This window comes from Nothoprocta perdicaria, unplaced genomic scaffold (genome assembly GCF_003342845.1).
Source record: "Nothoprocta perdicaria isolate Ctin4 unplaced genomic scaffold, notPer1 scaffold_5, whole genome shotgun sequence".
Classification (NCBI taxonomy): Eukaryota; Metazoa; Chordata; class Aves; order Tinamiformes; family Tinamidae; genus Nothoprocta; species Nothoprocta perdicaria.
This window is the reverse complement of record NW_020455754.1, coordinates 6,328,698-6,356,633: the sequence shown is the minus strand read 5'-3', so window position 1 is coordinate 6,356,633 and position 27,936 is coordinate 6,328,698. Positions and strand designations below refer to the sequence as shown.

The 27,936-nt window shown below is 40.2% G+C and overlaps 1 protein-coding gene across 1 annotated transcript; it reads left to right on the top strand.

Annotated features, from left to right (window-relative positions):
* The first annotated feature begins 127 nt into the window (after nt 1-127).
* ITK (IL2 inducible T cell kinase) lies at nt 128-27,936 on the top strand. The gene is made up of 17 exons (XM_026047525.1): nt 128-305; nt 12,510-12,614; nt 14,478-14,559; nt 15,906-16,034; nt 16,698-16,738; nt 17,509-17,660; nt 18,131-18,196; nt 18,385-18,439; nt 19,836-19,915; nt 20,553-20,689; nt 21,393-21,467; nt 22,145-22,316; nt 23,023-23,239; nt 24,079-24,143; nt 24,232-24,350; nt 27,148-27,305; nt 27,853-27,936. The coding sequence occupies exons 1-17, from the start codon at nt 168-170 to the stop codon at nt 27,934-27,936; spliced, it is 1,875 nt and encodes a 624-aa protein (XP_025903310.1). The 5' UTR covers nt 128-167.

The following is a 27,936-nucleotide window of genomic DNA, read 5'->3' as shown; positions in this document are numbered from 1 at the left end:
CTTTGCTGTAGATGTGAAGATAAAGCTCAAAGCACCTACGCTGCCTTATGAACACCTTTTTTTTTGTTAAAAAACTAACTGCCTTCTTGGTTCTCTGTCTTGGACGGGTGCTCAGCACCTAGGGCAGGCATCCCRTGTCCTGGGAGAGAACCATTCTTGGCTCAGCAATGAATAACTGTGTGCTCCTGGAGGAACAGCTCATCAAAAAATCCCAGCAGAAGAGAAGGACGTCTCCTTCCAACTTCAAAGTGCGCTTCTTTGTCTTAACCCAGTCCAAGTTGGCTTACTATGAACATCGCCATGGGGTATGTCAGCCATTTTCTCTCTCATAATGCAGTTGGAGGAAGGATGAACTCTCGGCTAGGTGTTACTAACTTAATATTTCTGGTCTTTATTACAGCATCATTCACTGAAAATTACAAAATAGTCAAATAGCTCATTCAAAACTACTGGGTAATGGGCGTCTGGTGTAGACGAATAAGACCTAGCCAGTTTATAGAAAGGATCTGATTTTCTTGTAGGAATTTACAACAGGCTCCCACCACTGATAGGTGGGACAGCCGACTGCACCTGGCAGTCCACAGGGGTGCAGGAGTGACCAGCAGTGGCGTCTTGCAGTGTCATGTACCCTACATCTGGCAGAAAAACAGCCACRTGTCTTTACTTTCTCATCTTTTTCTTTAGGCAACAAATTGGTGGTGGGTAGGTCTTAAATTTATAAATAAATTCAATTGTCATATTTAATAAGTCTAGTCTTCAGATCTAGCTTAAAAAGAAGTGTGGTGATGAGATACATGTTTGGACTAGTCATTGTTTCTCCCAGCTCTCATTTCTCTGATTTGCTAAATATGAAATAAACGAGGAGTCAATCCATTGTACTAAGTATTCTAGTGAAGTAAGAATTATTCCCATTTTCCTAGATTTAGCGAGAAGTTTTCTAGGCCTCATTAGACAGTTGTAAATCATACTGTTTGTTTGCCAGTAATCAATGAGCTCGCTGTTAATCTAATCTGTCTAAGTGATGTTACCTTAAACAAATYGGTTTTGGGGACCACGATATAGAAAATTAATTTAAAACTGAAACCGACAAGGAAAGCAAACAATAATGTGCCCTGATGTCGTATTACTACCCAGCTGAGGTTGAATGTGCTCAAGTGTTAATGGCCATTATTACTTGCAAGTTACTTCTCCCAAAYATGTTCAACAAATATTGTACTTACTTTATTTTATAGATGGTGCTTTTCCATATCTTCATATTTAAATAGGAAACATTTGTCACTGCCTATGTTGTCACTACTTGGTTTCAGACTCTCCGTGCCTGTTATCCAGATAGATTTTTTTTTTTAAGATTTTGTATTCTAAATATTCCACTTGATTATTCCAGTTAAAATTTTCAAGGATATCTAAATAATTCAGCTGTAAATATTTAGAAGAATCTTAACTAATGCTTTTTGGTACTTTCTGAAACTTGATGGATTTGAACGGAATTCAACATTTATCCTGCCTAAGTACTTATCCGAAATTGAATAAGTGTCTGCCTGTGTCTTTAGACACTTAAATAGTTTGGAAAATGAGACCCAGTGGCTTTCAGTGGGGCACAGATTTCATAAGTTACTTTGGAAATGTTATCCCCTAGTCTTCCCAAATGTCGATTAGACCATGGCGAGTTACCTTCAAAGGCCCGAAGTAAATGTTTTAAAAGCTTTCAAAGGCAAATTGTTACACTACACATTCAAAATATCAGTTCATGGTGAATGACAGCTGGCAAATACCCTTATACGTAAATGTATATATATTTGTATAGGTTAGGAACTTCTGAAATGTTGATCTCCAAAACCAGACTATAGAGGACCAAATCTTTAGGTGATTTAAAATGCTGTAAGTCCAGAGGCATCAGAACAAGGCAATGCAAAGTTGGATCAGATAACGAGTTAGTATATTTTATCCATTAAAAACTTATATTGCATAATATATAGACAGTTATATGTAAAGTTACATACATATGTATGTATCTTTAGGCATACAGAAATGTTGGAGTGACTGTGGATACATTTATAATTAGAGGGCTGATTTTCCATGAAACATTGATTTTGTGCTCATAAAAATTATCAAAATCAGATCAATAATCAGTAATAGAAGAGCTTAGTAGCAAATAGGGAAAAGACTTGTTAAATGCTTGCAGAACCAATCTTCAGCCTCTTCAGCAAACTTCCCCCAAATTCCTGGTCAGGCCTCCACATAATCAGGTCAGGCCTGTTCTGGAGAGGAAAGCTTAAGGCATGCCTTGCTGTCGCCCTCATGTCTCGTGCTAAGGACTGAGTGGATCCGCAGTGACCGTGTACACAGCCTTGGGGCCAGGGCTAGGAAACTTGTAGTGTYTGCCTGATGCATTGGCCTTGTCCATCCTAGTGAAAGAAGCTGGACCAAGGAGCATTTGCAGGCATGGGAATTGATGATGTGTACCAGGGCTCCTCCCTGGAGACAGTTTTGGCTCTAATCAGACAATTTTAGGGGATGGTAGAGGCCATGGGCCACTTCCACAAGGTAGTCTACATGTGGCCACCCTGCTCCAGAGGCAAGGGGGGCAAAATGCCCCTGGCATCGGCTGCTCTGTGCTCACTGGGCTCAAGGACAGGGACAGGCAAGTTGCCTGCACCAAACAGAGGGAGCCAGCAAGTGTTGGGCTTTTAAAGTATGTTTGCTCCAAGGAAAATCTCTGAGGATGTTTGCTATAAGATTTTAGAGAGCTTCTTTAAGAACACCTTCACCTGGTCCAAGCTATGTCAGTAACACTCAGATAAAAGAATTAGCTGAGCGCTTATCAGTTTGCAAAGTCCTGTAGAATTCAATGGGGTTGCCCTAAAGTAAAGTGAAAGCTCATGTTTTAGGCACAGGCTTACATGTTTTGCCCATATTTAGACCTTGTGAACAACAGGGTTTGGCATCTACTCCCTTTCTCTCTATTTTGACATGATGGGTATGAAAGGATCTTTACAAGTTTGACTGTAGCAATACATAGCACRAAAATAAACAGGCCAGAGTAAAATACAGGATAATTCTGTAAATCGTATCAAAAGCTAATCATAAAGGCAAATTTTTGAAATAACTGGAATATCTTTTTTTTTTTCTCTTGTAACAGCACATAGCTAGAAAGAAAGCTCTTTTCACGTCACGGGTCAACACAAAATGGCCATTAATGCTAATGAAAGGTATTTACATATCTCATTAAGAGAATGAGTCCCTCCAAACTGACCACAATAAGAAGCTATGTCTTCTTGAATTCATTACACAGTGCACAATGCATGGCTGTCTTAGCATAAAGCACATGTGTTCAGCCCCCGTCTTGACTAAAATACATCAGAAGTGTCTTTATAATAACATGCAAATTGCTTCCATGAGCAGAACTTCTTAGTTTGTAGGGTCTAATTTTATATCTACTGTGTATATGAGTAAGTAAGCACATGGCAGTAATTATTTTAACTCTTCCAGTGAGTTTGATCCTCATCATAATAATCTATAATGCAGACACTTGTGTGACTTCCTAGGGTCCCAATATATTTGCATTACTGCAAAAGAAGCAGAGAAGCGAATCCCTTTAGCAGACAAGTGATCTCTGGGACACATTTTCAGATGTACTTGGCCATAACAAAAATGCCTGAACTGGTGAGTTACCTCGATCCTGTTGCCCTAACGGCTTATGATCTGTGGTAAAACTAGCAGACAGGAGAGTAAGAGTTAATTTGCAGGTCAGATGCTAAGTTCATGTAYAGTCTTTGTCATGTCATGCAAACCATGTCTGCCTGGATGAGGACAGACAGAAAGGAGCTGCTCTGCTCAGAATTCAAGCCATCTGTCATCTGAGAGTGCACAGATGTCTGAGGCTGATGCCACACACCAGTATCTGGGCTGCTGTCCTCTCGGATGGTGCCACACCGGTGCTGCTATGCAGGCTCTGGATTGGAGCTGCTTGTTCTCTGCAGTTCTGCAAACTGCAGCGAGTGTTTGGATCCATCTGTACCATCCATGGAGAGGTATTTGTGTCCCTATGCCACAGGTTGTCCCTTCAGAAATACACATCTTTGTAATGCCTTGTCTGATCGGGGCATTCTAAGACTTATTTAGGGGCTGTGAAACTACACCTAACACCAGGGAAGTTCAGGCATCTCCATGTTGTTAAGCTTAATGAACTCATGACACTTGTCTAATTTTTCAAAGAAAGCCATGAAAGAAGTGCAGAAAAAGAAATTCCCCTTCAYTTAGATCAGTACTATTCTTCCTACGCTGGTCAGATACTCAAGAGGTCAAGCAGCATAAGTCAGCCCTGCCATGGGCTCCTTCACTCAGATCTTTGACATTCAGATGTAAACAAGGTACTTCAGCGTGTCTCAGAATTTGCTTTCAGTGTCTTTTCCAGGAGAWAAAAGGACTAAACTTGTCTGAAAAGCTTCTCATAAAAAAAAAAAAAAAGTTTCAGCTGCTGCTGTTGTATTGTCTGTTTTATTTGTGATAGTCCACCTACTTATGGTGACAAAATAACTCTTTGTTGTTGCTTTGGAAAGAGTTTGTTTTCCCCAAGACTCTAATAAGGACTTTGCTTCTAAAGATCTCCATTTTGGTCTTTGCTGCAGTGGCTGTCCAAATTGTTTCTTGAACATTTAATACAATATGTGTTTCTTGTATTCCTGATACCATAACAGGTATCAGTCATGAATACTGTATACTTTCCTATAATGTAAAAATCTTTCATATCAGAAGAAAATCTTTCATATCAGAAAGCCCACTTAGAAACAAAGGATCATTTTTTTTCTCTTTATGGTGACATTGATTTTCTTGTCAAACAACTGTGTTGGTAGGAATGCATCCTACATTAATCAATTTTGCTCTCAGAGAGGACTTGAGACAATAACAACAATGTGCCTGGTTTTATCAGAACTTGAAATAGCAGTTCCGTGAAAATTTGGGCTATTGCTGACATGTGGGCCAAGAGGAAAATGCTCTTATGTCCAGATGATATCTCTACTTAAATGTTTAATATGCACAATCCACGGAAAGGAATGCTTTGCAATGTAGAAACCTTGCAAGAAGGTTATGGTTGCAATTTTTCCCTGCATTTCTTATGTTTTAGGCTCATATAATTCTGAAGACTAAGCAACAGAGCAAGCCAGGAGGAGAAAAGAGTGAACCAGATAACTCTTAGCTTGATGTATAAAGTTTGAGGTCCAGATATACCACCATTCACTTTTGCAGCCTTTTTAAAGAATTATTAAATTTATGTGGTTTTATATTATTTTGATGGAAACACAATACTTGTTTTCATCAGATAAGGATCTGGCCCATAGGGCTTTACAAGGGATGGAGGAGTAATTTATCTTCTAGAGATATTACCCAATGTCACTGAGAATTTAACTGAGTAAATTCATTACAAAAAATGAGATTGTTTTCATGGAATAGATTTTGTGTAAAAACAATACTGACTTCAGTAAAAAAGATTTGATATGAAATTAGTTGTTGGAAGTGAAATTGCATTGGGTCTACCTGATAGCACACCAACAATGTGTCCTTTCTTTTCCATTCAAGTTGGAGGACAGAATAGTCATAATAGGCATGTGAACCATGGGATTTATATATCAGATATAACAGGATAACTAGAGGAATTACAACATAGCACAAGAGTCAGAGTTCTGTGGAAAATCCCAGTAGTATCAATTATCACCTCTTCACACTTTTCCTCTGGAAGGTTTGGTATTGGCAAGAGATGCAAAATCCCATAAAGCTTTCTTTTAAAATTCAAATTGCTTAATTTAAATTTCTAATTCCATTCTAAGACTTAATCGGTTCATTTCCTATAAAACCTAAAGCTATATTTGTCCTAATAGAAGAGAGAACACCCAAAATACCAAACAATGTTAACAATTGGGCAAGATTCCTATCAACCTAGCTAAGAGCAGTTCTTAATATCCTAACTATTAGGATTAAAACAGCATATGCTGTAGTGTTAAGGGACAGAGAGTAAGTGCACCGGCACAGTGTTTGAGGAGGTTCAAGTCTTTCAGTTATCAGAAAAATATTCTAACAGAATTACCATTAAAAATAAGTCCTTCTTGTTTAAATGATATCCCTTAAGTTCATAGTTATTATGTGCTGTGTTAGTGTCCATTCCTATCCTACAGCCAACATTTGGCTATGAGAGATTAGTAGTCTAAGTAGCTGTTAAATAAGAGCCTATGCCATACTATAGGTATAGGGAGAATTGGAATAGCCCAGGAAATCCAGAGATTCCTTTCCAGATTACACCAGAAGTTCAGCAAGGCCTGAAGAGAATAACACCAGAAAGACGGCAAAGTGTCAGTAATTAAAAAAAAGATGATGTTCACTATAATTTGCAGTCTGTGCTGCGGGAAGGTTGTTTTATCTTTCACAAAGGTTGTGCTTTACTTTGATATTGATCTGTCTGCAAARAGGAAAGCATGTCTGCTGGAGCTGTCTGTTCCTTGCCCCACTTATTTTCTACTGGTGGTTAGAGACTGCTTTTTTTCTCTCAAAAGCTACGGATTCACATCCTCCTTCCAGCCATTCCGATAACATTTTGTTAGCCAAAGTACAGCTTTAACGCTGCATGGCTATGGTAAATATTTTCTTGTGGAGTTACAAGCAAACACATAAGAGAAAATGATACATACTCTATATAAAGTTCCTGTATTAATCCTAGAGCTTAATTTAAGCACATAGGAATATAAAAATGCTTGCCTTAGTTCACACAAAAGATCCACRAACCAAGTGCCCTGTCTCCAGCAGCAGTCAGTTTCTGTTGTTTAGAGTAAAACTACAAAAATAGGCTAAAGTGTTTTTCTAGAGTCTGGGAGGAAATATCATGAAGGATAAACATATAAAACATATAAACACTTTTTTCCCCCTTTCTGAGTTCAGAGACAGCTGTATCMGAGAAAGACATTTGAAATATATATAATTTTTCAATCATTTTGAAGTCAACCCAAATTACTCCAAAGACAAGCATTTCTATGGTTTTTGGTTTGGGTTTTTTTTTTTCATTTTATTTCAGCCTAAGCATGTTTCTTTCTGGCTACCTTGAGAACATGTGCTGATCTAGGAACAACACACGCCGTTTCACAGCTGTGAGCGTGCAACTTTCCTGTGCATAGCTAGCGATTATTTAAAGTTCGGTTATTGTGCTCTCAATAGCAGCAATGTAAATTTTTCCCCTTCTTAGGGCATCCACCCCCTGTGTGCATTCGGTCACAACTGTGGACTCTAGTAATGCAGGAAGTGTGTGTTATTTTTCTTCTGTTCACTTCTGGCCTAAATCAGCTGAATGAACAGGTTTTCTGCTCCTTTCTGTCCTGTTGCTCCCATCAGCAATGAAGCTGTTTCTGAGAATCATGAGGGCTGCAAAGGCATCGCTGAAGACACAAACTAGTCTCCTCAGTCTCTATGGCAGGTGATAATATGCATGAAGGAGAAAAATGTGGAGACTGCAGCTTGAATTTACAGCACTAGCATTCGGTGAACCCACTTTTAGACATGAAAATGCAACTTACTGAAAGCCAGCGAAAAGCAACACAGTTGGAAACTGTATTTCCAACTTGAGGAAGGAGAACTGCCTTTCCTGAAGGGAATTCTAGAAAGGCATCTAAGAAGTCCTGCCTTCATTCAAGCACTGCCCTGCAAAGCTGCATTCCCTCTGCTCCCTGAAACCAGCTCATGCACAGCCCGAGCTCATATTGACCCCTCCATTACACCAGAATGCACTGGTACCACAGAAACGGGTGGGATAAAGATGCAGCTGACTTGTAATATGCTACAGTTAAGACCTATTATTGGCATTGCCAATTTACCATTTCTGTGAGCAATTATCCATCACTAGTAAGCGTTGTGCATGGATCTAGAGACTATTCAGTCTACACGTATGAGCCTTTCCATGGGCTATGTGAGACCTGTGTCCACAGGAGATGTTGAAAGCCCTGCTGCCAGCTGCTGTCACCAGCAGAGTAGTCTCTCATTGCTGGTTTTAAATGCTCTCATGTGCATGCAAGCCTCTCTTTGCACTTACATACACTTTATTCCAGCATCGTGCAGAAGTCAGAGTTTTTTTTTTTTTCTTCTCCTCTGCCTGTGGTCTTGTGTGCAATGTTTTAAAAGATTAAGTTGCTTTGTTTTCCCCTGACCAATCCACAGTGTACGAAACCCTCAAATCAACTTCTGCCTCTGCCGAGCCTGCACAACAGGGGCAAGAGAAGCAGGTGACGAGGGACAAATGGGTCAGGCCAAGTGTGGAGGCAAAGACCCCTAATTACTCAACTGTCTGGGTGGTTAATTAAGAAGACTTCTCTTGACTCAARATAAGTGAAAACAGCGAATAAAATTCTGCTTGAATTCTTGCAAAGAAAACCTACCAAAAAGAATGTCATGAAATGCTTGTACTGACGGAAATGCTTTTGCGGTTGAGCTTACAGGGGACTGGAATTTCCTACCTCTATCCACTGCATCTATAAATTAGCCTTCCCTTACCTGCCTACTGAGGGAAAGTGTCTGGCTGCAAGTGAGGACCAAGCATGGGCCACTCTGACCACCACTGTGGTCTCTCACCATCGTGTCTCACCTCCCYTACTTCACTCTGCCCCCAGCACTGGTGACTCTTCGCCGGGACCCGTTGGTAGCTAACCCTTTGAGCTGCTCAGCATGTGCATTCACTGAGCAACTTGCTGCTGTGAAATGTTTCTGTGTGTCACCAAAGCTCACATTCCCCAGCCTGCGTGAGGCACTTGCCCCTCTGCGCGCGCAGCGAAGCTTTGCAGCAGCGCTGTGTTCTCGTGTCACTTTGTTATATAATGCAGTGTGGTTTAGCCAAAGCTTTAAGCCCCCATCAACGTTCCTGGTGCCTATGGCCCTTCAACACCCAGGTCTGGTATAGCACATTTGATGAACTGGGAACAAAAATAATAAGGGTTAGCCAGAGTGCAACCTATTCTTGCCTGCCCCTGACTATAGAACCTCATATATTACAATATATGATATATATGATATATATGATATATGATATCATATGATATATGATACAATATATGATATATATGGGAACCCCAAGCACACAGAACCGCAGCCAGGAAGCAGGCTTACAGCACAGTCATGTTACCTGTAGCTGCTGCTACTGCTCCCTGTCCTGCTCCTTCCAGGGCTCCGGTGCAGGGCTGCTCTGGCCCTGCAGGCAGTTTAAGCCAGCACTGTRAGCTGGTCAAGAGCAGCTGGTAGTGATGGCCAAGCTGCCATGGCCCATACTAGTAGCAGTGTGGTGGAAGTGGCAAGGAAGGACTGCCCATTTTCGCACAAAAACTTGTTGCATTATTACCTTAGCTGTGACACCTCAGTGCACTCCAATTTTGCCTCATGCGTGGCAAATGTCTGGGAGTTTATACTCCGTACAAGCAAAGTGAGATCCTTTTTTGTGTTGCAGGGTAGACTATGCATGTAGAAATTATTGTAGACTAGTTAGTGAGTTGCAAAATCCTGCCTTTTTCTATCCTGTATTTAATTATTCCAGTGTCTGAGGGAAATAAGGACCATTGTGAACATTTAGTTTTTGCTATAGAGACAAGCTGAAGATCAAAACAGTGAAGGAGATGCTGGAGTGATGTGGCGAGAGGAGTACTGAGGACAGCAATGTACTAGTCTCTGTGCAATGCTGTTAGGTGTCATTGCTGGAATTGCCTTTTGCAAATATAATGAACCAAAAGGAATAAAAAAAGACATCCTGATCTGCAATGCCCTATACTTCATCTAAGCTGGGGCATCAGCATGCCCTGGGTATCTTTGCACACACATTGCAGAGTAAGAACGCTGATGAGTTTATGACAAAACAGCTAAAACAAAGGTGGTTGCAGCAGAGACAAAAGATGTTTCCAACCTAATTATGCTCTAGGCAGACTGGAAAAAGCAAATGGAAAGCTGTCAGCATGTTTTGTCTAGCCCTTTTAGGAACAAGTCTCTGAGGTTTTGGGAGATCATTTTTCAGAGGCTTTTCCCCTCCACTCCCTTCCAGATGGCTCAGTTGCTTTTGTTAGATTAAAGTGTAGTCAGGCATCACAGAGCCAGGGATATGTTTAGTTTCCAGCCCAGTTTCTCAGTAATACAGGGGTTGTGAGTGGTAATTCCAGTTGTTTTGCGCTGCTGCAGGACTGTAATTGCCTTCTACCAGCAACGTCCCATCTGCTGCGGATCTGCCAGGGAATGCACAAGCAGTGAGATGCAGACTGAAGTTGTGCCATAACCTGAGATTGAGAGGGGCTTCTGCTGTTGAAATGAGGGCGTTTGAAGGGGCACAGTAGGTGATGAGAGCTGTAGGAAAGCTGCATAAAGCTTCTTGTAAAAGCTGGACTCAGTCTTTCAGCAGAGCCCGGAAAGGTATCAACAAAAACTAGTCTGAAGTAACAGAGCAGAGTGTGTGAGCAGAGCCACATTGATTCCCAAGGCCTCCGAGGAGGAATCCATGTGGTTAAGGCCTGGGACTTCAAAGTAGTAAGAGGAAGGAGGGTTCAYTGTCAGCAAAATTGAAGGTTTTTACAGGAAATAAATGGCTTTGAGTCTCGTGGAAAGGGTAGAAATCCCAAGGGGCAAACAAATGAAAGAGGAGTTTGTGGAGAAGAGACAAAGGAGGCGCGATCTGGAAGGAAGGAGTGAATAAGCAAAGCTGAGGGAAAATAGATGGAGAAAACAAGATGGAATAAGGCTTCCTAAGGCTTGACACTATTCATGCTAGTAAATTGGTATTTATATTAAGTGTGCTTTGACATTTATTGATAAAAAAGTCCAGCTTCGCCTGAGATAGCTATATAGGTAAGTCCATTCTATAGGAGGTAGTCCTGGCAGTGAATTCAGTTGAACTGTTGGCTGGCCATAACATACAYCAGGAAAGCCCAGTGTGGTAATGTATGCCAAAACTGTAATAATTTTACTCTCTTTCTTGAAGTCCAAGTATGCAAAGGCAAAATACTTAGATGGTTGCACCAGAATAATGTCTGAGGGTCCTTTAGACTTCTCTGTTTTGAGGCTGTTTGACTCTTCACTGCGGCGAACCGCACCCTCTGTGACCACTGCCACCAGCGGCTTCCCTGTTTTAGGCTAAAATTGTTAATGAAAGGCAGCAAGAGGGCAGACAGTCACGAATGCCATGCCGAGGGGTGGGCATGGAGATGGGAGCRGGTGGAGGAAAAGGTTCCATGCCCTGCGGATGGCTGCTGCTGGGGTAGCAGAGCTGCACGTCCACAGGGATCAAGGGATGCAATAGGAGCAAGAAAGCCAGGAAGGAGACAAGAGGATGAGCAACACATAGATTTGGGCCAGAGTCTTGAAATGTCTCTGAATGGTAACCCGTAAAGAGGATAAAACGYTCTCCAGAGTTCATGCTCTCTCCCATTGACAGTAGCCTGTGTTTGGAAAACAATTTTTTTTTGCAGTGAAGGGGCTCTTAAATATCACAATTTTCTGTCATGTTGTCACAAGGCTCAGGTGTTCAATTCCTCCTGAAAGGAGGAGAAGCTTCGGTGTTCAATTCCTCCTGAAAAAAAAGAATCAAAACAGGAAACCGGTTTGTCTCTGAAGAGCAAGTACCTCTGCAGCAAATCCTGCAGAAAGCTGCACTAGATACTGAGCATGAACTGCATACCAACCTACTGCACATTAGCTTCCTCATGCATCTTACCTTAAAAAGTCGTGTATGATTTAACTCAGGRGCTGCTGGGTGATGATTCAGTAGGCAAGAGGGTAATGATGAGGGCAGGAATTTTGGTGGCAGGTTTCTAGGATGCCTGTTCTTTTCTCAGCTTCTAACTGACTTTATGATTATCTAGCTATCTGGTGTTGGAGCAAAAACTATACTGCAGAGTACTATTTTACTCCAGTAAAATAGTTTTGCAGGCAGTTTTTTAAAGAAAATTATTTATTTCAAAATTTCCTGTTATTTTCTTAGCTAAAAACTCAAGTGAAAAACAGTGAAGTGTTTTGTTTCTYGGAAGAAACATATATGCAGTAATAATGTTCTAATTACTAATGCAGTAATACTTTCTAATAAAATGCTTAGTGTTTTGAAAGCCTAACTACCCAAATATTTTCTAAAAATATACTATTTGCTGTTTTATATCTTGTCAGTGTGAAACATGAATGATAATAAATTCAACGTTTCATGGAAATAGTTCTCTTTGGTTAAAAGGTATTTTGTTGGGAGAAAAAAAAWTTCAGACAGATGTTTTGACTGATTCTCTAAAAATAATCTGTTGAAATGGAACATATGTATGTGCATAAATGTATGTTCAATCCGTATATGTGTGATATATAAGAATGATTTTTTTTATGCTTTTAAATGTCTTATATAACCAATTAAATTGCTTCTGCTCCATTGAAATAATGAAAAATCACTTAGGGACATCACAGGCTTATCTAACTACTTATTTAATACAGAATCATTAGCATTAACTAAGTGCTTTTTTTCTGTCTTTTAGAAAAAAAGAACATTGAAGGGTYATGTTGAACTTTCCAGGATTAAATGTGTAGAAATTGTGAAAAGTGACATCATTATTCCCTGTCAGTATAAATATCCTTTCCAGGTGAGTCTGTTTGCTGACCATACTGTTGAMCTCTTTATTTTATAGTTCAGGAGAATTCTCTCTCTGACATATGGGAGTAGCAATAGGAAGGAAAATCAGAACTGAGATTTGAAATTAACTGGAAAATCAGAGACTGAATGTTATCACAAGTGCTGTAAATTCTTACGCGTATTTGAAAGGACATTAATTTTTCTAGTTTTATCCCAGGTTTAACACAATATTCAGTTATTCCACATGAGCTAGTCAGCACTGAGCCCAGTAACTTATGCTCAGATAAAGCACATCTTTCACAGGAGTTTTGKTTTTTTCACCTATATCATTGTTTTTTTTCACCTATATCATTTGGTTTTTTCACCTATATCATTGTGAAGTAAATATACGTTTATATGTTTAGTGGTCTTTAGGTCAGAAATTGGTGAAGGGGATATATGAAGACCAGTATTCCAGAAATGAGGTCAGGAAACCATGCCTGCTTGTAGCTTGTCTGAATTTTGTCCTGGAGTCAATTTTGTAGTATTTTGTAAGAAGATATTATCTATTTTTAAAATACCTCAGCTTCACCAGCTGTGAATCTTCTGCGGAACCACCAAAGCCCAGGCAGTAACAGAATCACATTTTTATTTTGTGTGTGGCACCTCTGGCAAGTCAGCCCCTTGCAGAGCAGATTGAAATGGGTGATTTTGCACACTCATGCATGGCCATGACCTGGCCACATGTTTTAGAGATTTGCTTACTGCAGCTTTCAAAATCCACCTCAGATTCTCAAAACATAGTACAGAAGCAATAGCAACATTAATACTGCTGTAACAGTATCAACAGCAGTKGCTTTAAAAGAGTGGAAATTATTCCTCTATTTTACTTTTTCTAAGAGGTACGATTTATGTCTCTGTAGCAAGCAAAGCTGTTGAGTCACATGGCTGTCTGTGTCTCTCTGCAAGGGCTTCAGTCCAAAACGTAGCAAATATTTCCTGTTCTTTAGCTGATAATCATCATTGCCTCATCTATGCTACCTGAAGGACTTTAAAAACCAGCTGCTTTCCTGTAGAAACTGCTGCTTAAAGACAATGGCCAGAGTTTCTAAATGCATCTGGTCACACTTAGAGTTAAATTATTGAGATACGTATTGGAAGAGAAATACAGAATATGTATTATATTGAATTTTAGATACAAATGTAGTCATCCAGTTAAGTTTCTGAGTCATTTTATTTCTTGTGATGATGTTTACTCTCTGGTGTGAAACTTCACCAATGTTCTATTTCTCTCTTCCTACACTTGTTCATCATTAAGGACAACTTTATGAAAATAGCATCTTGATTGCTCATTGTTCATCTGCTGTAGCCTCCTATTTCTCCTCTATGGTCCTAGGTTGAAAGCTACTAAAAAGCCCGAAGAAAATCCTTAGCAATCCACATAKCCATTTATTGGAAGATTCTGTCACTTTATTATGTGAGCCAAATTTAGCTTCTCTTGCATCAAAATGAACCCCAAGCAACTCTTTGGGGACTAAGAAACAGTTACTATTTTCCTAGAGACGCTCTGGAAGAATAAAACACAATGAGCAAGTAATCGGCTGAATTCTCTGCTGATTAAAATTGCTACATCTCAATTGATTTCAATAGTATTTCTTAACAGCATAAAGTTGATCTAAAATAGTATTTGTTTAGAACCCGTTCTTGATCAAGGTTTYGACTCAGTTTTAAATAACAAAAATTCACCAAGGTCATGAGATGCTTCTGGACAGACCTAGATTACTACTCTTGCCTGTATCATCACTTTGTCCCTAATTTCTTGATTTGGAGGCTACTGGCTGTTTTCTTCAGCAGTTACCCAATGGCTCACTTTCTGCTTTCCTTCAATTTACAGATTGTCCATGATAACCACATACTCTATGTGTTTGCACCCAACCGTGAGAGCCGTCAGAGATGGGTCTTTACTCTGAAAGAAGGTAATAAAACTTCAGAGCCATCTAATTGAAAAAGTTACTTATTCAAGACTAGTTTTCTCAATGGCTAATAATGCAGAGAAAATGCACACATTGAGGAGTCAATGTCTTATATTTGAKCATGTAAAATGATGATCAGAATGCTGTTATGAAATCAACTATGTTTGCAAATCTTGTGGGCATATTGGAACTATGAAATTCTCAATTTTCTTCTTTTTAGGGTAAACTTTTAGTATGTTCCAATAAATCAAGATTTTCTTATTCAGGAAGAGATGAGTTACTTTTATTTGGCTAATTATTTTCTATTAAATCTTGTTATATATTAAGTAATTCTTGTTTGTATTACATARTTCTGTTGTGTAGAAGATTTTTTTTTCAATTCTAATTAATAGATTCTTTGTTTAGTTGACAACCTTCTTAGAGAATCATAATTATTAAGAAACATTTTTTGTGGGTAGCTTTCGTTTCCTGTTCTCCTCTCGAATTACACTGTGGTTCATTACGATGGTTCTGAAGTGAAGGAACAATAGCTAACCACTGCTTGCAAAGTGAAGCACTTGACACAAGGAAGGTGTTGTTCAGTTACATGAAAATTACACCAGATTCCCTTTATAGCTTTCTCCTTTTTCATAACAAGCTGGTGTATTATTCATTCTGAAAACTTTTTGCCTGATGATCTTCCTACACTTCTGTAACCACTTAKTTTCTCTCTGGAGCCTTTTCCAAGTTTCTAGAGACTGTGCTTCCTTTGAGTAACTTGAATTGTCTCTTGAAACAGGTGAGCAGGAATTTCTTTTCTCATTATAGGAGAATGATTAATATATACAGAGAACCTGTACCTCAAAATGGGACTTTTATTTGGTCATACAGACATTCAAGTCTGATATTCACACATATAAAAAAACGTTTAGAGTCAGTGCATGTCAGCTTCTACAGCTGCTTCCAAAAGCCAAGYCAAGCAGTGAGTGTCTGTGTTGCACAATACATACAGTAGAACTAAAGTCTTTTATGAGAATCATCAGTACATAGCATACCAGATTTTCTCCTGTGGTTTTCATGTTTAACAACTTCAAGAGATAGTTGATTTGGGAGGCTTCTGTCCTCCCACTGAGCTCCATCAGCATCAGGCAGGCTGTTCCTCCACACTGATGATGATTTCACTCCTTTCAGGAGAAMGGAGAACATTAACAATGGGGGCTGAAACTATTCACTAAAACCTGTCTTGAAAAGAAAAAGAAGCTTCTTTAAATTGCAGATTATTTCCATTCAGTTCTACGTCTCTTTCAGAGYTGATGTCAATGCAAACAAATCCATTTTCTTCCTCTTTTTCTTACTTTAACATTTTTCAGAAACCAGAAACAACAACAGTTTGGTTCAAAAGTACCATCCAAATTTTTGGATGGATGGGAAATGGAGATGCTGTGATCAGACAGAGAAGATGGCAGTTGGTTGTATAGAATATGACCCCACCAAAAACGGTATGAGATTTTGAGCATTCTAACCTTCAAAATACTTATTACAGGCTTAAATAAACGATTACATCTGTCTCGTACAAAGCAGTGAAGTTTATCATGTAATATTTTTATCAAGATAGACATTGCAAATTTCTCAGGACATTCCTTATACTGCCTCATCTTTATATAGTATTCTTTGCTTTGAATTAACAATTTCCTGTTTGTAATGCTTGATGCTATCTTTGAAAGATATGAAAAATTAAGAGATTGAYCAGATGTGGTCAATTAATAAATCAGAATAATAATTTTCTTAAGATAGGTTCACCCTTGTGTGTCCTATTTTATCCTCAACATATTTCCATTGCGGTTTCAATGGCCAAGCTTAATCTTTACTTGTCTCCTGGAAAAGATAAAAGATGTTACCAGTTACAGAAGTCAATCACTTTTGAACCAAGGCTTTTTCCTCTGGTRTTTGATTGATTCCTTGGGTAATTTGTGCATCAGTTTCCATGTTGTGTGGCTGACAGACACAGTGTATGTTCCTACTGTTGGCATGTCTTATATCAAAAACACAGAGGGCCAAGACTTGCTATTCATAATTTTTGTATCATGTTTATAAAATAACCTAGGTTTATCCCCTGGTTTTGTCCAGGTCTACATCAACTTAACTTTTTGTTTTCATTACAGCTTCAAAGAAACCTCTTCCTCCCACTCCTGAAGATAACTGGGTGAGTACAGTGCAGCATGAGAWGCTTTCCATGTGTCCAGTGTGTTTAACTAGTGGTGATGGAAATATCCTCATTAATGTTCATTATGGTTCACTGACCTGGAGTATCGTGTGTRATGACATTCCCTGGGTTTTCTCTTACCTTTTCTATACATTTTCATAAGCTGTAAGTTAGCAGCATCRCACTGTTTTTTGTTTTGTTTTTTACAGAAATTGAGGTGGGGCTCCCCAAAAGTGAGAGAAGTTTCAAGATGTTGTTTGGTTCTTTCTATTCATAGGAAGGGGAAACTGGGAGGGAGGTGGATACGAAAATAGTATTCAAATCTGCAAAAGCTGCTATAAAGAGCAACAGAGTGAGTAGTTTCCAAACCAAGTTGTGGAGGGACAAAAAGGTGTAGCCTTATATAACAACAGAGGTGGTGGTTACCACAGGATTCTCCACTGTAGAACCAACTGGGCATTAGGACAAAGAAAAGTTTTAAGAAAAGAAACTTTTTTAAAAAAWTTAGGAAACGCTTGTGTTGAAAGGCTGTGACACCCTAAGCTTGACAGAAAGAATAGATAACTATTTTCTGAATTGTACAAATCTCTACATGAAACTTATAGTTGAGTATTGCTACAGATTTTTGGGTGGCCAGTATAACCCACTAGGCACTCTGGGGTGATTTTCTAATGCTGAGGCTTTTGAACCCATCAAAAAGGGTAATGTACKATCTTTTTAGAGATTATCCGTTGATTCAGTATGATCTGCTTTGTTCTTAATTTGTGCAGAAGTTGTTGCTAGACCCAAAGGATGCCTTAGTCTTGGCCATATATGACTATGAAGCCCAGAATCCACAGGAGCTGACATTAAAATATAATGAGGAATATTATGTGATTGATAACTCTGAAGAACATTGGTGGCTGATTCAAGATAAGAATGGGTAAGTCTCTTTTCACATACAATTTRCAAACCTTTTCTAAAGCCAGCTTGAACTTTCATTAAAATATAGGCTGCATAGTATATGTGAACTATCTTCTGACAGATGGAGAAAATGGGGGGCAGCTAACAAAAAGAGTGATGGGGGAGTTCTTCCTTTTGATGTTGCTGCTATCCAGGCAGCTGAAGAAAAGGAGACAAAAAGTTAATTTTAAAAAGAAYGGTCCTTAGTTCAGGCTGACACTCACTGTTGTATGTGTGAGGAAAAAGAAATTGTAAGATCTACAATGACTAGTGAGAGAGAACCCAAAAAAAAACGTTTTCTCAGCAATGAAACTAAATACATAATAACCAACATTTATATCATGCAAAGAGCAAGACTTCTGGCAGGCAAAAATTTTCAGAGCTGACTCCCACAGATGAAGAGAAAATCCTGTCTGGCTGGCACACTCACTCCTTCTTGCATTTTAACAGGCATGAAGGCTATGTGCCAAGCAGTTACCTGGTGGAAAAATCACCTGACAATCTGCAAATATATGAGTAAGTTGTGCCTACACTTTTCTTGTACCTCTAAAAGCCATGAATTCGTTACAGAAGCGACAAGCTTCAAATCTGCCTACCCTATATTCACTGTTGTCTTTAACACTTGGGACTCTCAATCCAGAGGATTTTCAGTTGAAATTTTAACAGCCTGGAAATGCTGACTTGGATTCTTTTGACATTTTCAGGTGGTACAATAAGAATATGAACAGAAGCAAAGCAGAAATGCTCCTCAGGGATGAGGTAAACCRGTGTCATGTGGGGGTCAGATGGGCCATAATAAATAATTAATGGCAAACGGGGAAAGGACTGTGAGGGCTGCTTTGTGCAAGGGAGAGTTGACCCCTGGGTTCCTGCTGGGCTGCTGTCATTGTCTCTCCTTGGCGTGTGACGCAAGAAAAAGGACTAKCAGGAACGAAAGTGCCAGCGAACCCTCCTGCCCTCGCGTGAGCTGCGTGTGGGCAGTGTGTTGTGCCACCTTCCTTCAGCCAAACACACCCCAAACGAGGGCTGATGGAAAACACTGTTTCAGTGCACCACGTCAACAAAAAATGTGCRTTTAGTTCATCTCTTCAGTCTCTGCAGGAGGCCGGAAAATGGCAGGAGCTGAAAAACTAACCAGCCTCATTCTGACATATTTTGGGTGAAAGCCAAAAGGATGGTTTCTTTCTTTTTAAATTGTGTGTGTACGTGCATATGAGAACGTATTTTTAAACTTTCAGTAGAGACAGAGTTTCCCAGTGAAAAATGTTCTGAAAATAAAAAGAATATACCTTTTGTTGAAATCTTCCACATGAGTGCAATCTTAATTTTTAAACCAGCTCTTAAACTAAGATGTCTGTCCTGCCTGTGCTTTGAAGCAGCCAGACACGATGCAAATTATAGAGATCATGGTCACATATAGCATTGGAAAGGTGGCCTGATTAATTTGCCTCTTAGGACTTTCTCATGACAGGCCATGCCTGCCAAGGAGGTAAGTCCTAAAGTCCTCAATATTTGTATCACACTTTAACTGCAGCAACCAGGCACCCTCTTTAGAGCTTCTCTGTGCTTCTATGAAATGACAAGATCTTGCCAAAGTTTTTTCCAATTTCTGAGCCATTTATAAATGATCTTTCATTTATACTGTGCTATACAAACTCTTCGGTGTCTAATAAATTACATGCTCTTCCTGTAGCTTTTCACTTGGTGGAAGAGTCAGAGAGGTTGCCCACTTTCATGAAGCTTCTGTGAACTTAATATCACCAAGTGTTCTGTCAAGAAAGCTTGAAATCGATCAGTAGATTGAAAATTTGCAGGGCAGATCCTTAGAGGGCCAGAGAGACACATACTCATGTGCACCCACACCCACACACACTCAGCATGCTCATATAAGTCTCATTTCCTCAGGAAACTGAGGTAAAAATATGTGGCACCGAAGAGAGACTATCTGGGTACCTGCAGCTTCTGGGCTGTGCATGGAAAGGTGAAACATCTGCCAGTGAGCTGCTGACCTATATATATTTTTTCCTATGCGATTAGCACATGTTCCTGATAGAGCAGTAGACAGTGCTAAGATGAGCAGAGCTTTCACAGCCTTGTGCTTCTTTCTTTTCCATTATGTCTCTAACCAATTTTCTCTACGTTACTCCTGTTACAGGGTAAGGAAGGTGCCTTCATGGTGAGAGATTCAAGGCAGCCTGGCATGTACACAGTCTCTGTTTTCACCAAAGCATTAAGGTACAGCTGAGCTCAACAGCTTTTTGCATCAATTATATCAATGAAATTGCTTCTCTGAGAGTTTAATCTCTGTAGTTGTTTTGGCATCATAAAGAGAGAGCAGAAGGCTAATGAAAATGATATGCACTTCCAAAAAAAGCCAAAGAGTTGGCTGCCATTYGCAAAACATCTTGTTAAAGACTCCCTGAATCTAACTTTTTGCCCATAAATAGTCCCTTAGATATTACTGGGATTATACGTGTGATGAAACTGTCCCCATGGCTAAAATATTTGTAGGATCAGCATGGACTTTAAGCTGGTCCAATGCATAAGGTGCATAGGTACATAATACAGGACTAGTGAAAGGGTTTATGTGATGGTGCAGAAAGTTTTGTTTCAGAAAGAGGCAATAGAGAACCTTAGTACTCAACCTGCTCTTATCTGGAAATCTCAGCCTTTCTAGAGATGAGACCATCTATGAGCAAGACAGAGAACACACAAGTGCACTGCTTTCATTAGCAAGGGTCGCTCACTCATTACTCCTGKCCCATTCTTTCCACATGCAGTAGGTCCCCCTTACTTGCTTTTCCTCTGTCCCCACAATTCCTATCTTTTTACTGAAAACAGTTTTCCTCAAACAAAACCTTATCTTTTTCAGCACTGACAACAATCCTGTTATAAAGCATTATCATATCAATGAGACAAATGACTTTCCCAAGAGGTATTACTTGGCAGAAAAGCATGTGTTTGACTGTATCCCTGACCTCATCAACTACCACCAGCACAATGCAGCAGGTGAGTGAAGGCTGACAATGACCCAGGGAGATGCCATTTTACCACGCAGCCAGGTGACTTGATGAAAATAAGACCCTCAAGCCTTGTGCCTTCACACCAAAATGCTAAATGGCACCTCATTTTCCTCAGTTTATCCTGGCACGTGGATGGTAGGAAAATGATCATCCTGTCTGTGCTTCTAGCCCTGCACCTTCATTCTGATGACTTTTTAAGACTGCGTGGGACCAGTGCAGACGCTATGATGACTTTCACTCTGAGAATTTGATGGAGATGTGTCACCTTTGCCAGGCCAAGCTGCCTGCAGCGTTACGCTGCAGTGTCATTTTGCTCAGGAAGATCCATAGCCATCAAAGTGTTCCAGCCCTACAGTTCCAAAGTACCAAAGGAATCCTGGGGTTTCCAGAATATCCTGCAAATAAAATATCCTATAGCAATTTGGCATCTCATAAGAGCTAATAGAGACTCAGAACTTATACTCTTTAAAAGAGCAAAAATGAGAAATAAGTTGAAACTAGCTAGAATCGGCTTCCTTTGAGTAGGCGGGAAATCACAATTTGAATAGAAGTTCAACTGCCCTCAAGTGGAGCTGAGAACTCAGTACAATAAATCTGATTCCAGTATAGTTTCCTTTATAGGGTAATGGCAATTGCACTTCCCGTGACAGTGACATTAACTGGAACCCATCTTTGACTCTGTTACTCAGGTCTCGTTACTCGTTTGCGGTATGCGGTCTGCTCCTGGAGAAAACAGGCCCCAATCACTGCAGGGCTGAGCTATGGTATGCAGTTACTCATTTTACCATATGGGGATCACATTTCCCTCTGGTTAACTGGGTGAGCCTAAATATTCATAGTGTTGGTGAATATTAATGTCCCTATCCCAGCAGTCCAGAGATTTTTCCAAGTCTTTACATGGAGCCATTTCCTAAATTATCATCTCTGTTGTTACTATTGATGACTGAATAAGCTGATCCTGAAACGTCCTTAATGCCTTGAGGGAAATGCTAAGCACACTAGGGTCTCATTAAAGTCAGTAATAGATACAGGGAAGAAAGGTGCTGGGAGCAAGATCCCAGCTCAGCCTGACAAAAGCTGAAAGATGCTTGCACCAGTGTACAGCTGGCTACAGAATTTGACTGGTATTGTCTTTATTGTAATTTTTGGAGACATCCAGAAACTCAAAAGTATGCTGTGCTTAATAGTTCACATAYACATGGTAGAAACAATCCTCCCTGAAGAACTGAAGAGATTATAAAAATGGGGAAAGAAACCAGAAGGTTTTATTCCTCTTACTGAGCATGAATTGGAGCATGGACTGGTTAAATGAGCTGATAATGATCAGACAATGTGAGGTAGAACCAGAAATTCRCACTTTGTTTCAGTGCTTAACCCAGGAGAGCTTTTTCTTTGACATTTCACTGACAGATACTGATCCTTTCTCCCTTATGATCAACAGGAAAATTGGTCATAAATCCCTGTGAGCTCAGCTTTGTACAGGAAATCGGCAGTGGGCAGTTTGGGGTGGTTCACCTTGGTTATTTGATGGACCGGACAAAGGTAGCCATAAAGACCATTCGTGAAGGAGCAATGTCTGAAGAAGACTTCATTGAAGAAGCTAAACTCATGATGTGAGTAGTAGCCTCACCAATAAAGTAGGTCTCTGTAGGATTTACAAAACTGAACCAAAGTACTGTGAKAATGATCCAGAAACTGAGTAGAGAATTTAATCTTGGATTATCTACTGTTTATCTATAAAGTATAATGAAAGACCTGYGAGTTCTGATGGTTACAAGGGAGGGAAATTCAAGTGTAGATGGATTACTGTGTGCACAAGGCTATCAGAATYCAGAATCTCTCCTTTCTTCCAATCTTCCATTTTCTGGAAGGCAGAATTTCTTGGTGGTTTGTTCTGGAGACAGACGTGGTTTTGTCAAAAATAATTGGATTAAGTAATTTCCTAAAAGTTGTGACAAATGTTAATTAAAAGCAATACTTAGCAATATTTTACGTTTTGCACAACTTAATTTGCTTGGTTTTTATTTCTCTCTCTTCAAAATAGCAATAGATGGATTTTTGTTTGATTGAATTATTTTCTGTGCAGAAAAATCTTTTCRCAGCTATTATCATTGAGACAGGATGATATTTAGTGCCAAACTAGATTGAAATTAGATTTCTTCTACACATTTTCTCTATTTTGCCTTTGTGACTGGCCTCTGCACAGAGAGGAGAGCAGCAGGGTAAYGAAGCAGTTGTCATTTAACAAACTCCCTGTAAGAAGAGAAGGACTGAGCTGATTTCAGCCTGCTTTCTCCCCCTTCCTTCTGTTTCCCATAGGAAACTGTCTCATCCCAAACTAGTCCAGCTTTACGGCGTGTGCTTTGAGAAGACTCCGATATGCCTGGTGTTTGAGTTTATGGAGCACGGCTGCTTGTCGGATTACCTCAGGAGCCAGCGGGGCAGTTTTTCAAAAGAAACCCTCCTAGGCATGTGCCAAGATGTGTGTGAAGGAATGGCTTATCTGGAACAAAATTCAGTCATCCACAGAGACTTGGTAGGTCTGTTCTACCCAGACTTATTCTCTTCTCCAGCTGGGCTTTTCCCTGTGCCTTCTCCCTACCCTAATTTCACTTTTCAGACTTTTCCTGCCTATGTTTCCAGTACATCCAGAGGATCTAGTATCTCCCATTGTTGCAAAAGCAAAAGCAATGCTAAAGGAAAATAAAAAGGCATCCTCTGGAGTGCCCACTATCTATTTCCCTTCATTGTGTTGGGGAGAGAAGAAAGGAGGACCTAAAGTTCATCTTTTTTTCTGACTGGACTCTTTCTTCCTGGAGGTCCCAGCTCCCACAGCTCCCAGGGATTAGCCTCTCTCCATGTCTAAAGCCAGTGAAGATGCCAAAAAGACCAAAGCCTCCAGCAGGTGCTGTTCTTACACACGTACAAACATGCATTGCTGATACAATCCTTTTAATTAAGTGGAGGTTCTAATGGCCAACCACAGACCTCTGCAATTCATAAGTCATCAGTTTTTGCGAACTGGGTAGCTGCTGTCTTGTATTCGGTCAAACTGCATCCGTCACTGCTGCCTTTCCCTTAGGGGAGCAAGGACTGTGTGGGATTGTGGATATTTCAGATTCTTTGTTTGCTCCTTGCGGACAAGAAAGGCCTGCAGGTGACACTAATGGCTGGATGCGTTCTTGGCAACAGGAACACACTGAGTGTAAAATGTACAGACAGCATGAGAACTTCAAGTTCTCACCCTCTTCACWTGGTGCACTATCACTCTTATTCTCCTATTTTTAAGCACTATTGGGTCTATGAAAAGAAAGGTGGCAGAATGACTGTAACAGTCTTTCAGCACTGCCTTTTTGCCTCTATGCCTTCTTGCAGGCTGCTCGGAACTGCCTGGTGGGGGAATCACACGTGGTCAAAGTGTCGGACTTTGGGATGTCAAGGTAATGCTGCAGAGCCTGCACACACTTCCTGCAAGGCTGTAACCTGGACTGGGGTTACTCAGCGTACTCTCTTCTCTTCCCTTCCCAGGTTTGTCCTTGATGATCAGTACACCAGCTCCACGGGTACCAAGTTTCCAGTCAAATGGTCTGCTCCGGAGGTTTTCTCTTACAGCAACTATAGCACCAAATCTGATGTATGGTCATTTGGTAAGAATCTCTAATTAAAATATAAATAAAAAATCAAGAAACACAGAAAAGCCCAGGGGTTCAATCTTCAAGCAAGATCTCCCAAACTGTACGTTTACTGGATTCCCATAGTGTTTTGCCTGAATAATGGCTTTGAAAAAGAAGCCCAAATCTTTCAAGTGAAAGGGAGGAAATAATAGCAAAATAATATAAAATAATATAATATAAATAAAAACATAAAAACTATATAATACAAACTATTTAGATCCTATGAAATASTGCAGGTACTGCTAATTTAAACTATTATACCTATGCAATATTATACAATAACAAATAGCACTTTCTGCTTCATACTGATATGGAATAACTGCCCAAGAAAAGGTTGGAGAATCACTGGTTCCTTTGTAACATAAAGRTTACATAAAGAAAGGAAAGAAGAGGCATTTAGGCAGTCCATCCCCTGCATGCCAGTCCCAGGCAGTAAAGATTTGTTCCTACCCACTGTAGTTCAGAGTTTGCTCTGCTCACTCCATTTATCTTTTGTCAGCCTGAAAATATTATTTCATTGCCCACACTTTTTCTCACTTASTTTCCTGCTCCCTTTTGTGTTATTTCATGATTTGCCTCTGTTCTTTGGTCTCCCTTCTGGACGCACCTAGATAAGAAAGCTGTTGTGTTTTTTCCCCAAAGCCATTGGTGCTATAGATAACAAAGGCTATTCCCCGGCCGGTTGCTGTGGCACGCTCATGTATCTGGCCCATCTCCAGCTAGCATGCAAATAACACCGCTGCAGAATGAATCACTGCAGTGTGCTGTGCACAGCACCCAGGCAATGGGGCAGCACTCAGCTCCGGGCCCAGCAGTAAATAATGCAGGATTATAACCTTTGCTAGCCTGTGCGTGTGGGTTTTGTGCTTCCCTCTCACTTTACAGTGCTGTCCTGTGCATTTCGTGCTCGCTAAGCTCATGCATTTTTGTAGCAGATTATTGGCATTGCAGTGGGAGCTGGGCACTCGGCTCCTTTGAGAACCCAATCCAGACATGCATCAGAGAGCACCATTTCTCTGTGCCCTCTGGCATGCTGAGGAGACTGTCAGCACTTATCACATAATAACAAGGGACCACATTAGCCAGTGGAGCTAGCTATGACACCTTACAGGAAAGTGGCTGTGACACAGAATGAAATGCTACTTTGGTAAGAATGTTCATCTGTTTCACAAATCCTAAATTGGTCTGCACAGTCATGTAAGTGATCATTTCCATTAGGTCTCCTTTAAGACCCAAATGCCTCCAAAATGCAGGCTTAGTTTGATTTTCAGCCAAGCCAAGCTGGATGAATTTGGCACACGCCAGTTGCAGGTCTGAACGGTCTTACTTGCACTGATCAGGCCTTCCTCGTGAAATTTGCAGGCATGAGTGTTGTACCTCTGTGTGATTGATTATCTCCCCATTCAGTGGGGTTTGCATAAGAGGATTCCCCTGTTGTGTCATGATCTCATGACTCTTGGAATCTTTCTGCTCTGCTGCTCTGCAGCCCATTCATCTCTTCTGCCAGGACTGAAATCCTGCTGTGCCCATAAGACAAAACTGGGTGTGAGATATTCCCAGTGCTAGAAATGTGCACATTGAGGGAATATGATTGTTTTCCTTATTCTACCTTACAGCCAGTATATCCATTGAAAAGCAGTAGTATCTTTGCATCTTCTATTTAAAAAAAAAATAGCAAAAAGGTGGTCATTATTTAGCAAAGCCGACTGCGGAGTTACACATCTTTATTTCAGATTATTCTTTCTATCTGCCTGTCTGTCTGTTCTAATATGACAATGAACACAGTTGACTGAGATAGTCATATTAAGTGACCAAAGAAACCAGGCCTATTATCGGCACAGACACCTTGTATTCATGGTGTTTGCAGAGCCTCTCAGATAGCCAACTGCAACGTGTTTAGAGTCATTTTGTCTCTCTGCTTCTCTTCCACCCTGCTAGATAACAGCATGAGTTTCTCTACTGCTTTGAAAAGGAAGCATAACAAATTATTTAAGTGCTATGAAAAGAAAAAAATACATAATATAGCCCTTTTGAAACGCCATTGTGAGTTCAGYGCACACAAATTTATCTGAGTGGAACACACGACCTGGTATTTTTGCAGATGAGGATTTCCCAGTACTGAGGCTGACTAACAAAAATGAAGTATTTCATTTTGCTTTTCTGCTCCCCTGCGTTGCCAAAACACAAGCAAATTCTGGTTTAGGACAGACGGTTGGCATGAATGTCAGTGACTTCTCTTGTATGTAATTATCTAGAAGCAAAAATAGATCTACTTCATCAAAAAAAAAAAAAAAAAAAAAAAAAAAAGAAGTCTTTCTTCCTCATTACACATCTGGATGGAGTATATTCATTAGTGTTGCCTCTACTTCTCATGGCAAGAAGAAAGAGGGAGCCTGTGGGAGAAGACAAACAGCACACTGATTTCTGACACATAATGCTCTTAGACTTCATTTGGCTCACTGTGGGAAAGAAGTTCCTGTTGTGCTAGGATCTGCCATAAGGCAAGAGAAGCCAAACTTGGACTGACCCAGACTGGGACTTCCACACATTTTAGTGGTGGACAGGCATTTTCACTGGCATCATCTGACTGTATTGCTATGCAAGGACCTGTTTTTTGAGGCATGTTCTAAGAATCGGAGTGAAAAAGCTTTTCCAAGGAACAGACATCAACAGGGAGCTGCAGAGAAGAGCAGGTGGAAACTGGCTATGGGCCTGTTGAAGATTTTATCGTTGGTTTTTTGTTATTATCTTCATTGTTTGTTTGCTTTAGGAGTGCTGATGTGGGAGGTCTTCAGTGAAGGTAAAATCCCCTATGAGAATCGCACCAATGGAGAAGTGGTGGAAGAAATCAATGCAGGTTTCCGGCTCTACAAACCCAAGCTGGCCTCCAAGAACATTTATGAGGTCATGAACCACTGTTGGAGCATGGTTAGTATTTTAATGGGAAAGGCCTGATTCTCAAGGACAAGAGCTCTCTGCCCTATGTCTTTTAGGGAAGGGGGCATGCACTTCATGACTKGTGTGGTCACAAGATAAAATCCTGGAAGTGAAGCACTTTTCAGCTTTCATCTGAGTTAGCAAGATAAATTAAACTCTAGATTCTTTGCCTTTTATTTAAGCTGCTGTCTCTACAGACTGTTCTTCTTTCACTGGGAAGCCTATGTAGTTCACCTAACCCAAGTTAATTCAACAGTTTTCTTCCTAAGAAAGCTTCGCATTTGTAGGGCTCAGCTTTGATATGGATGATATCATGATAGCTAACCATAACAAGGTGCTTAGTGTCTACTAGGCAAAATTCATTGCTAGTAGAAAAGAAACATTGCACACAGGAAAACTCATTCTTCCATTGGCATTTTCTCGGTAAGAGTGGGTTTTACTTTCAATAATATTCATTCCTTTCACATGTTTTTCCTTCCTAATCTTGTCGTTCCTCTCAAGCTGACATTAATATTCTCTCTCACTCTCTCCCGCACAGAGGAAAGATGACCGGCCTTCCTTTTCTCTTCTGCTCTATCAACTGAGTGAAATCTCTGAGTTTGATCATGACATTGGCCACTAA